Source organism: Vanessa cardui, chromosome 14, assembly GCF_905220365.1.
Source record: "Vanessa cardui chromosome 14, ilVanCard2.1, whole genome shotgun sequence".
Lineage (NCBI taxonomy): Eukaryota > Metazoa > Arthropoda > Insecta > Lepidoptera > Nymphalidae > Vanessa > Vanessa cardui.
Window position 1 is genome coordinate 14,438,019 of NC_061136.1, and position 12,480 is coordinate 14,450,498.

At 37.1% G+C, this 12,480-nt stretch overlaps 1 protein-coding gene across 2 annotated transcripts; it reads left to right on the forward strand.

The window, feature by feature from the left end:
- The first annotated feature begins 637 nt into the window (after window positions 1-637).
- On the forward strand, window positions 638-12,001 carry LOC124535293 (loricrin-like). 2 transcript variants are annotated; one of them, XM_047111468.1, is made up of 4 exons: window positions 638-776; window positions 1,052-1,089; window positions 9,883-9,949; window positions 10,123-12,001. In XM_047111468.1, exons 2-4 carry the CDS (start codon window positions 1,069-1,071, stop codon window positions 11,673-11,675), a joined length of 1,641 nt encoding a protein of 546 aa, XP_046967424.1. In that variant the 5' UTR covers window positions 638-776; window positions 1,052-1,068; the 3' UTR covers window positions 11,676-12,001. The 2 variants fall into 2 exon arrangements, with proteins under 2 accessions (XP_046967424.1, XP_046967425.1); XM_047111469.1 differs by having other exon boundaries at window positions 663-776; window positions 1,055-1,089.
- Window positions 12,002-12,480: the final 479 nt, after the last annotated feature.

Consider the following 12,480-nt stretch of genomic DNA (forward strand, 5'->3'; position numbering starts at 1 on the left):
AAAACCTGAACGTATAAGGACTTTATATGAAATTTCAAATTATTGAAATCAATCAATAGTTAAAAACATAAAACAACTCAATTTTATTGATACTTATACTTATTAATACATTTGGTATTGCAGTACGAGCATGTGTACGAGTAAGCGTACCTACTTATATTTTATTTCTAAGATTTCAACAGATAACAATTAAATACATTGTAGCAGCAGCAACGCACTGATTTAACATATTTTTCAGAAAAAAAGGATTTTCCTCTTTTAACTTAATGTGATAGTGTTTTCCGAATGATCTAATAGGAAATTTAAAAAAAATTACGTCGATTGTATGTGTATTGATTTGATAATTATCAAAATTTTTGAAACGTGTTTCAAGAGCAGGTAACATATTAAATGTTGAAACATGTTAAAAATCATAAGGTAAAACATTCAGGATTAGAATGTCAACACAATGGAAAAATAAACTATTAAATTAAAATAAACATTCACCACACTATACGGAGATTAATTAACCAATAAATATGTTGGTGTATCACACATAACAATAGATTTAAATTTAATAATATTCCAAATACATTTTATCTGAAGTTAATACAATTAAGAAGGCTGGCGCGAAGGGGGGGCTCGCGTATATAGCGAAGATGCGCAGGCGCACTATCAACAGTGCCTAGCCGCGCATTCGCGGTACTTTTACGTTTTCAAACGAAATCACATAAATTGAGTAAAAAGTTCCGCGAATAGAATACGAATTTGTGTGTGTCGGATTCCTTAAACTCGTGGTGAGTCCTGGTGATCACATATTATTAAATACATTCATTAAAAATAATAGGTATTCAGCGATGACTCGGTCCGTTCAAACATTTTTTTAATTCAAAGTTAATTATGAACTTGGTTGTAATTTTGCAGTCGTGATATAATTAAGGGGAAAAATAATTGTCTGTGTTTTATCAGAATTCCGACCGCAGAGTAATCGTAATTATTATTTTTATATAAATTTGCAAACAAAATGTTGAGACCGAACGTGAATAATATCAGATCACGCCTTTTGTTGCAGAAGAGAGCCGCCCCAAGATGATCGCCCTTCGAGTAATGGTACGTCACAACTGAATAATACATTACTTATAACAATAATTAATACATCGCACATTTTTGAGATTTCATGATAAATTGGGAGTTAAACTTATATCATTCGAGAGTTTCTGTGCATTAGGTACCTAAATAAAACGTAGCGCGTTTTTTGACTCCTCACGATACTAGTCTGTATGAAAACCGTACACAGATATATACAGTGACATATGATACAATATTTATAAAACAAGTAATATTAAAACAACTTTGAACGAATTCAGTATTTGATTAAAACGCAACCCCCAGCGTCTTGCATACATGACGAAATCTTTAACATCGTTATCATTTTGATGTCATATTAAGATTATAAATTTCACGCCCCAACAAAATTCGGGTCGTCGGCTTATAAAATCGGAATGTTGTTTGTGTTATTTTTTTATCTGTATATTTTTGGACTTTTTAGCGACAAAGTTAAATGTCTGTCCTATCGTTCCCTTAATAACACAATAATTTCCACCACCAGCAAAAATAATAACCTGATAATCACAACTTATTTTATCTAAAACCGGTATTTTTTTGCCATTTCTACGTCGGAAAAAGACCGTGCGCTGTGAAAAACGCCGACGTCTTTTAAATTTACAATGAAACTTCGCGTCAACTCTTGTTTTGTTAATTACTTTAACTTTACTTTTGACGTCTATTTCATATAAATCTATCCACTGCCCACCATACAATAAATGCCTTTTTAATTGCTTTGCTAACACCGATAGATAATACAGCTCAATGCGCCTATTTTCTATCGAGAATAGAAGTGCCAAAGATTAAGTGAAGTGTCAAATTAATTGTATCCCTGTATGATCGTACTCTTAGGGGGTGCAAGGTCTCATATATTTATTTTTTGTAGATGCTCGTTGCGCATGCGTATAGCATATAATGCAAACTATGCCATTGATTTATATATAATATGAAATTTTTACTCAAATTACTAATTATAAAATATTTAATGGGAACATTTGTAAAATATCAGAATTCTAAAACAGTTTTCAAAAAAAATTTCTAAAGTTGAAAATTTTTGCGTGAATTATCTTTAATTGCTGCATGCGGGCATATACTTCACTCTTCTTTTACATTTTAATGCAATTCAACGATATCAAAATCATTTATAAAAAATAAATAAACTTGATCATATTTTGCAATAAATGTTACCGATATAACGTAGCTCGCCACTCTGAGAATAGAGTTATCAACTCGTTCATAAACTCATGTCCAGTATATTTATCGTATCTCGAGTTAAATATACAATTTATAATAGAACATTTCAAGTCAAATTTGACACAGCGTCAATAAAGCCCTAATTTCATAGAATAATTTCGACATTGGCCGTGTTTCTCGCTACCCCCATTCCAGTGAGAACAATGCGGCCGCGCAACGTGTGTGAATGTGTGCGCGCGCTCCGTTACACGGGAAAAACGAATACGCGATTTTATCGTTACATAACGCGGCCTCTATACTTACTTCTCTACGATACGGCGTATAAATATGTAAATCTTCTTTTATTTTATCAGTCGTAAAAGTTGCAGAGCTCATAAGCTCTTCGTATGTACATTAAGTGCACTGATATATATAAGAACTAGTTGTCGCCAACGCCATCATCATCAGGCAAAAAAGAAGCCTATGTACTTTTCCTTGGAGTTCAAATTTGCTTCTTCCCAAATTTTATCAAATTTTGTTCATTTTTTTGGCAGTGAAAGAGCGACAGACAGACAGTTACTTTCACATTTATAATATTAGTATAGATATTGTCAAACTTATTTGTTACAAACATCATTTGCAATGAGCACTAATGATGTTTAAGTTTAAGAACATTATTATCACCACAGTCAATATTAAATAACCTCTGTGGAGCGCGTTATAATAAAGTTCTTACCGTAATAATTCATTGCATCCGTTTCCATTCGTTGCTTAAACTAACAATCATTAAAATGTTTCCGTTACTACGACTTCCATTTTCCCATAAGATCACAGGCGAAATTATCTCCATGTCGTTAGCGCACCCTGGGGAAAATTTAACATCAATACAAAAACATTGATTGCAAATTCATTATAATAAAATAAAAATAGAATATAGTAATAGTAATAACCATAATACAAAATATAGAATAAGCCTTTAAATTCGTTCAAACGGAGACCCAAATAGGGTCGTAACCCGAGCCTTAGACGACATTTATAGGTGGGACCAGTCTATGGCTTTATTCCATAGCTCATTACCAGCATTCGGCTCTCCGGTATAGGCAGAGGCCGCAACGCACGCCGTGAGCGTTGCGTCACAGACCGCAGCGTTACGTCACGGTGCGATATGGATGCTCAAGTGACGACAGGAGTACTTAGGAATCACCTCTCCGACTTTTACTTCGCGTATTCATTTATTTTTAGTAGATTTTTGTGCCGGTTACGCCCGCGTGGCCTTTGAACTTAGAATCGTTCTTTGATTGTCCCTAAGAGCCTCTTGTTTCGCGAGAGATCATATCGGCAAAGACATTGTAATTTAGAGAATTTGCGTATTCAACAACAAATAAATTATGCATTCTCTTTTTTTTTAATTTCACCTCGGCAGTGTGACATGGGACGTTAAATTATATAGCGTTTGTAATGTTTAAATCTATAAATATACATTTCATATACTTACAATAATAGTTTTGATAATATGTCAATTATTTCACGCTATGTATAAAGCTGGTTTCCCGTTTCAGCGGTACAATCGTACATAACATAAATGTAGTTTTACACTCTCGTTAATTAAAAGCCATTCGTTTGATTGGAAACTCTTTTCGTTCGTAATGGTCACCATTAATGTTTTCACGTTTGGACCGATACTTGGAGTTAATTATCACCTGACCGCGAAATTGTTGCCTCCATGTTTATTACATCATAGACATAGATAAATACTTATAAATATTTTATAGTGACCCATAAAAGTATGTTAACTTCACAGTTTACCGAGATTTTTTTAAGAAAGTATCAAACACCAATATTGCAACAGCTATTCCACTATTTCCACGCGTAAATTTATACAAATTCTAGTGTGCCAAAACGATTAGAATAGCGAGTAGAAAGTGCGAAGAAGGTCAAGGCCACCACACTTCCGCGCCGTGACGCAACCCGCCGCGCGCATCTCGCACGCCTCGGACACCCGCGAGACTGTGACATGAGCAGGACCCGACGGAGATCGCCGTTGATACAGACCAGAGAACCATAATACAACATAATTTATCCAAGTTGATGGTCAGGCAGTTATTACAGATACTATAATCAGAGAATAAGGGTTGTTATAGAACTAACTGAGAATAAAGCTTTCTGATTGTATTCAAGATTTTAATCCGGATTCCATCAAATGAAACTAGACTTGAAATGTAGCCAAATATCAGGTAAATCCTGATGCAGAGCGCGCCGCCGCGTCCAGACCACGTGAGCGGACTATCAATGGCCGGTCTGTTCGTACGGAATGGTATAAGGATTGTTTATCTCGTGTCCGTGACAATGTGTTGATTTAAAACCTAATTTACCCTTGGCTCTAAAATTTTAAAAAATCATCAATATTTAATATGCTCGATGTGGTTTGTTGTTAATTGAAGGATCACAAACACTTTAAACCATTCTTGCACGATTTAATATACTCGTCGGTGTTTATCCTTTGTTGGAGATCCTTAATGAGTAAATAAAAAAGAAGTAGAAAAAGCATTGAAATCTGTAATCAAGTGTGAGCAATACTCGAACGAGTACAATAGCTGTTTGTTCAGTGAACCGATTATAATCTCGAACTCAAATTAAATTTGTAAGAGAATTTACAGCGTTTAAATTCTTTTGTTTGAAGTAATAGTTCATTCATTACAAAGGTGTTCCCAGAATTGAGAGTTTAAAAAATGTGATAGCGCAGTTATTGAATAAAACAACGATTACTATCACAATCTGTCGGCGCTGTTATTGTGTGCCGGCGTTGTGCCGCCGCTGTCTCGTCGTGCTCTCTAAAGCCAGTGAAATCGCTTCACTAATAGTATTATGATTAGCAAGTGAGAATGTTTAGGTTTTGCGACAATAGAGGCGTTGGTGCCTAACGAGTAAAAGCATCAATTCATGTTAAGTTCCTTATTAATTGCATCACTTATTATATACAGATAATAAAGGCTTACAACGAAGCATAAGTCCGCAGTGCGAGTATAATTAAATAATGATCATTTCATAAACTCACATAACATTGAGCTAGACGGTTACATACAATTATGTTTCAAGCGGACGTGTAGTCGAATATGTTTTACGCAATACTTTTTATCTCGACTTAATCTCACTCGTGAAAGTTATCTGAGCGTTTGACGAACATCAAGCAACATAATTCTTCATGTACAATAACTCGTGACAGGAAATCTGTGTACAAAGATTCGGTCATAGTTCACACTCTTAAATCATTATGTAAGTCCACATTTAAAAAGTTTACCAACTACATTGCCGGTTTGCCATTGACATTTAACGATAATAATGAAAAAAACTAGTTAATGGATGATGTTCAAATTACAAATGACATCGCTAGCGCCACTTTTACTTCCCCTACCCGGCTGCGCGCACGCACGCTATGTCCGTTATGTCACACCAAATATTTATATTCTAGCGTTATCTCGAAGACGTGCATAACAATAAAAGAATAATGTAATTATACGTATTATTATTAATGCGATATTAATTTCCTATTTTACTTAGTTTTTTTTTAATATAAAAACGGAACTGCGAATAGTTTCGCAGTTAAAATTAAGCACGTATTTATAAGGTCTCAATGATATTTCTATATATCGCTCATTAGACTATATAGTAAAAAATCGTTCACTCAATCTAGTCAGCACAATAGAATTCTGATGACTCTAGCAACCTTTGAGACACATTACTGAGATAGTTCTGACGTAACGCAAGGAAACGGGAAACCGTTCACCTCTCCATTCATCTTCGGTATTGGAAAGCGTCAGCGCATTGTGCGGCCTCCGCGACACATTCGACGCCGCTTCCGATTATACGTCTTCGTACGTCGAATTCATTGATCGTGAGAAATTGAAAATACTAAAATAGACCGTTAACGTTCGTCTTCATTATCACATCGCTATTTATTTATCTCACTTGGGATTTTATTTTTTGTATTGTCTAATTAATTTAAGCAGATAAAAAGGAAACTTTTCACGTCAAACATATTTTCACATTAATTTTACTCACAAACAAATTCTTGCACTAATATCTGAAGATCTAAATTATGGGGATGAGAGTCATTTTATACAGCATTTCCCATTCTCCTGGGCTCACTGGCACTTCGAGAAGTATAAACTACTCCTAACGCCGTCTGAGCTCCGCCACCCATGAGATATAATATGTCACATCCGTTGCGCCGGCAATTACTCTGGCTCACCACCCTTAAACCGGAACACAACACACAACAGACGACGAATAAATACTTCCCGCTTTTGTTAATTTAAACATTCACCAAAGACTGCTCTCGCTCTTAAACAATACTTATTATTGCAAAGTACACACCGAGTAATGAGATCGAAACAGTAGAGAACGAACTCCTACGGTTAAAATATTAGTATAATGCAGTAGCAGTGAGTTACACGTTTAAAGGCAACAATGTTATCGCTTCGTTCCGCTTCCAAAGATGTCTTGTTCACAAATAAATAAAGCGGTGTTGCAAATTCGATTTGCACAATTCGGAACAATACCGCGTCTTGCATGGCACCCACGTTCCCGTGAGACTAAATGCCTCCTTGATGTGATTATCTCTCATCTGATTTGCATAGCTTCTCTATTTTAGAATACGCCCTCGATTAACTACGACATGTCCATTGAAAACGATTACGAGTATACCAATTTAATTATGTACTTAAAATTTTAATGTCAATCATTAGGTCATTTATTTAACATAGAAATATATACTATAAAGGTGAGCGTTGTAATTACTTCAAAACAAAAATATCTTGAACGATTTTATTCGTTCAAGATATTATTGCATTTTATTTTTACAAGGTATATTAAATATCATACTAATTATAAGCTCTGGGAGTTGACATTACTAAACATGCTGCGGTCGCCTAGCGATGAGCACAAATACTTGAACCGTAATGTAATAAGTTGTGGCGTGTTACATAAGTAATCGATCGCGTGAACTATACATCATTATCGAATAAACGGCGCGACACTCCGACGGTCCGCTGTAAGTTATCGAGCAATTTGGAAAAGTTTCGGCTTCAATAAATCACAATGCCATGTAATAGTTAAAGTAGTTTCATAATTAAGTTCATGAATTAAAATCAAACTTCAAACGGAACTAGTACACACCACTAAATAAATCAACGGGCATGGGTCATGTTAAGAAAACTTAAAAATCTGAGATATACAGTAGATAGTTTAATATTTCAGGGCAATATTAATCGCGCTCTTAAGATGCTGGCGCTAATGTAGCGAAAAGCAGCACCATCGAGAGCAGCCGAGACGCGACCGGCCATTTAAATTTGCATTCTATAATGACAGCGCTTTGTTTTAACAAAGTTCTGTTACCGCAGTCTGTTTCGACATCTTTACTTTTGTGCCGTGGCTTAATGTCCCAAACACAATGTCTTCCTTCTGTTGTTAGTATTTGACAAACAAAACACCTTTTTGATAATAATAGCAAAAATGAGGCATGTTACTCGTGTGCAAGATCATTGAGATGATTAAAAAACGTGGTCATGACGATCATGACATATATTTGGAACTTTTGGTGGCTCAACATTTTCGTCCTGCAATATTCAAAACTGCTCGTTAAGACTGATCAAACGAAGTATAATATTTTGCTATCATCTCATCATAGACATGACATCATTTCCTAGTAAATACATTGACCCAAGTGCAGTCAATCGACTGTATGTTGTAGCAGTGGGCGAGACAGCGGTATCAACTTTGTCACTGATACGAATTTAATCGTTTTATAATGAAAGGTATTCCGTCTTCAGTACAAGCTGAGTTTATTTTCTCTAAAAAAACATTCGCTGTGATTTTCTTTTGTTTTAACTCGAAGCATGAACTGAGCTCGTATTATAAATATTCATACAATTCAGTTGAAACAATTTAGACTTCTATTTTACTTATAAAAAGAGAAAGACGACTAGCAAGTAACAAACATACAATGCTTATATTTCATCAGCTAACAACCATGTTTTCACCACAACAACTTCTTTTTTGTCATATATTAAGTACTTAGTTTTAACAAAAGGTACTACGAAATTAGAATAAGCACTATAAGTCGTGTATGGTTTAGTCGTTTATGGTTCAAATTTTAAAACCGATCAGTGATTACTTTACTCGCTGCTCCAAAACTTGAACTGGACATATTTATTTCGATACAATTAATAAGAGATTCACTTTCATTAATAATGTATGAAAACTAGCTCTTCGGAGTTGTATCCGAACATCTTAAGGATGCGGGAAAGCGGTGTCCGCTCACGTCTGCCTCGCGCTGGGTGACTACAAAGTACGCGTAATGAGGAGAAATAGATGATTTTGAAGTAAATCACCCATTTCACCAATCTCTTCTGCTATTTATCTCCACTTAACGTGGCTTGAATCTAAACATATTTTTACCCTTTTACAAGTTAGTTCAAACAAATGACAATCTTTAGGATTTTTTGTGAAAATTCTAAAAGTAAAAAAATCTTTCATGATATTGGCTTACATTTTAGAATTAGAATTTAAAGATCCTCATTGCAATTAATTACTTTTTGTACAATTGCGTAAAGCATTCCGATGTCTTTTGTTTATTTGAGCAAAGCGCCTCATAGCGTATATTTCATTACGGAATAAATTAAAAACTATGAATTACGATTCAACATTATGAAACTGATGTAAATGAGCAGTTTCTTTATTTAAATCGGTGATAAGAACCTCCGTTAGGTTGCTGCCGAAATGCGGTTACATAACTAAGAATATTGCGGTGTTTCGGCAAATAGTGAGTTGGCCGTATTCCAGTAACAAGTAAACATTACATAGGCAAGTTAAACGCGCGTCTACGACATCACATGTTATGTTGTGAAATTTTATTTTTTGTCTGATTTTCGAGTGATTTAAGTTTTTTTGTCATTTTATACATATTAATTATTTTATAAGTAGATATTTAAACTTTTTTGACAACTCCTCCTACAAACTGTTGTTATAAAATATGAACAAATCCTTATAACTTTTATGCAATAGACAAGGTATTTTAAATAATAAAAATCTTACTTTTCATTTGGACCAGTATTTTGTGGCTGATTGGAATTACTGCTTCGATTTCTAATAGATTTCAAACGTTCTTATGAAAGATTAATATGTGACTTAAACGACTGCCCGGGTACGATTGTCTTGTCATTCATGTAACAATAATAATTATGCAGTTATAATTTAAAACTTTAAAAAGATTATTGAGACTAAATTAATAAATAAATCATATTATTCATTAAAAGAGTACTTTTTAGAAAGAAACGCCTGGATTTAGGCTCAGGTTCCATCATAAGACACTAATTACTGTAAATAACTGCGTTGTAAATCTGTTTATTTGAAAAAAGCAACTATGCGAGTTTCTTGCCGTTTCTTCTCACTAGAAGCTGCTTTCCGAAACGGTGGTAGAATTTAATTTCCTTATTTAGTTGACGATTCAAAAACGCTTCATTGTGAAGTTTACTTGAATAAAATTGAATTAAAATTAAAATTCAATTCTCTTTTTATTCAATGCCTACACTTTCTTCAGAAAACTAAACTGTATGGTCACTTTTACAGCTGCTGGGAGTCATGATGGCGGTGACGCTGGCAACTGCCACACCGCGCAAGAACCACAAACGAGAGGGTAGGTGTTTGTACTTAGTTAATTACTATAAAACAAACATGAGTCTTGTTCTTTTCAAACTGACTTATCCTTAGTATCTTGAAGCTTATACAGCCCGATCTCATCTGACTGTAATGACACAAGCTGAGAACATGTAACTAAAAAAAATTAAGCACCTATTCCTCTATTTGCAGCTCCGCTTAGCTCTTCTTACGGACCACCCTCCATTGGTGGCGGTGGTGGCGGATTCGGCGGCGGTGGCAGCTACAGGCCTTCTTCGAGCTACGGTGCCCCTCGACCATCCTCAAAATACGGACCACCTTCGAGACCATCGAGTAGCTACGGCGCCCCGTCCAAACCACATGGACCTCCTTCATCGAGTTACGGCGTCCCTAGGCCACCGTCAACTAGCTACGGAGTTCCCACAGGTCCCTCCAGTTCCTATGGAGCGCCTAAAGGTTCAGGCTCATTTGGGGGATCAAGCTCTTTCGGTGGCTCCGGATCATTCGGTGGCTCTAAGCCATCCAGCTCATATGGTGTCCCATCCAGCTCATACGGTGTCCCATCCAGCTCTTATGGTGCTCCATCGTCAGGTGGCTCATTTGGCTCAGGTTCCTTTAGCTCAGGAGGTAGTTCCTATAGTTCAGGAGGTGGTATTTCATCTTCCTACGGAGTACCTTCTGGAGGCTCACATGGAGGCTCACACGGAGGATCTGGCGGTGGCATATCTTCTTCTTACGGCGTACCGTCTGGAGGTTCACACGGAGGCTCAGGTGGTGGTATTTCATCCTCTTATGGTGTACCATCTGGTGGTTCCCATGGAGGATCAGGAGGTGGCATTTCTTCTTCCTACGGTGTACCATCTGGAGGTTCTCATGGAGGCTCTCATGGAGGTTCCCACGGAGGTGGTATTTCTTCCACTTATGGTGTACCATCTGGAGGCTCACACGGAGGTTCAGGAGGTGGTATTTCGTCCTCTTATGGTGTACCATCTGGAGGCTCATTCGGAGGTTCAGGGGGTGGTATTTCATCCTCTTATGGTGTACCGTCTGGTGGCTCCCACGGAGGATCAGGAGGCAGCATTTCTTCTTCTTATGGTGTGCCATCTGGTGGCTCCCACGGAGGTTCCGGAGGTGGTATTTCATCCTCTTATGGTGCACCAGCACCTTCAGACTCATATGGAGCTCCAGTTCCTTTGTCATCGTATGGCGCTCCATCCTCAGGCGGCCACGGTTCTGGTGGTAGTTCTGGATTCGGTAGTTCCGGATTTGGCAGCAGTAGTTTTGGAAGCAGCGGATTTGGCAGCAGTGGCCCATCATCCAGCTACGGAGCACCATCTAGCTCATACGGAGCTCCTAGCGGCGGTGGCTACAGCTCAGGAGGCTCTTCTGGAGGTCATGGTTCTGGTGGCTATTCCTCTAGCGGTCATGGCTCTGGTGGTTTTGGCGTATCTGGCGGATACTCTGGAAGTTCTGGCGGATATAGTTCTGGTGGCGGATCAGGTGGTTACTCTTCTGGTGGTGGATCAGGAGGTTACTCGTCTGGAGGCTCAGGAGGTCACGGCTCAGGCGGATACTCATCAGGAGGTGGATCAGGTGGCTACTCATCAGGCGGCGGATCGGGTGGTTACTCGTCCGGAGGTTCCGGTGGCTACTCCTCAGGGGGTCACAGCTCCGGAGGCTATTCCGGGGGAGTACCAGCCACTATCAGCCAAAGCTACGATTCAAGCGGCGGCTACGTATACTAAGTATTTATCAACTGTATTCAGCTGTTGATAGCGGTCGATGATGTTAGTCAACTGTCAGTCAACGATCCTCGATGGCATTGCAGAAGCATGATCAGTATTAAGCAGTTACCGGGTTGTAAAGTTACGTATTAAACATTGGTTCTCACGGACCATTCGTAACCTCTTGTCCTCGAGCAAGGTTGTAAAGTGCACTTCATGACAAATTCTATTATTTTGTCCGTCGCTGATTGGAAAGTATTTTAAGTTAATGTGTAACAAACAAATGTACAAAACCCTTAGTATATAAGATAAAAGATTTTATATAGAATAAAATGTGTAAATAATTATTTTCTAGTTTTATTTTACACTTTGGCCCGAATGTTAAAACAACAGTACACAGTCATCTGAAAACAAAGGTAACATTTTTATAAACGAACAGATGGCTTAATTGTAGCCATCCCTTACTTTATTGTCTATAATATCAGGCAAACTTACACACTTAACAAAACTGTTGCACACAATATTTAGTTCCACATTATAAATGTTGTTCAGGACAATTCGATAATAAACGATAAAAATATCGTATACTCGTATGTTCACCTAAATTTTTCTAAAGAACATCACACTCCCGTGACATCTTACAACTTGAACAACCGAACAATGTTATACTTGTAATTCCAAGGCTGATATTATATTGATAATATAAAGTAAACATCAATCAATGGCAATTATTAAGTTTTCTATAGCATAAATAGTATTTTGAATGAGGCTATTCATAGATTTATGAAATCAACCAAACATACATGTAGCATCATAGCGAGGGTCA

Excerpts from the sequence above, each read along its gene's own strand:
- LOC124535293 (XM_047111468.1), top strand. The coding sequence starts at position 1,069 with ATGATCGCCCTTCGAGTAATG. Across the intron at positions 1,090-9,882 it reads TGATCGCCCTTCGAGTAATG|CTGCTGGGAGTCATGATGGC; the intron begins GTACGTCACAAC and ends TCACTTTTACAG. Across the intron at positions 9,950-10,122 it reads CAAGAACCACAAACGAGAGG|CTCCGCTTAGCTCTTCTTAC; the intron begins GTAGGTGTTTGT and ends CTCTATTTGCAG.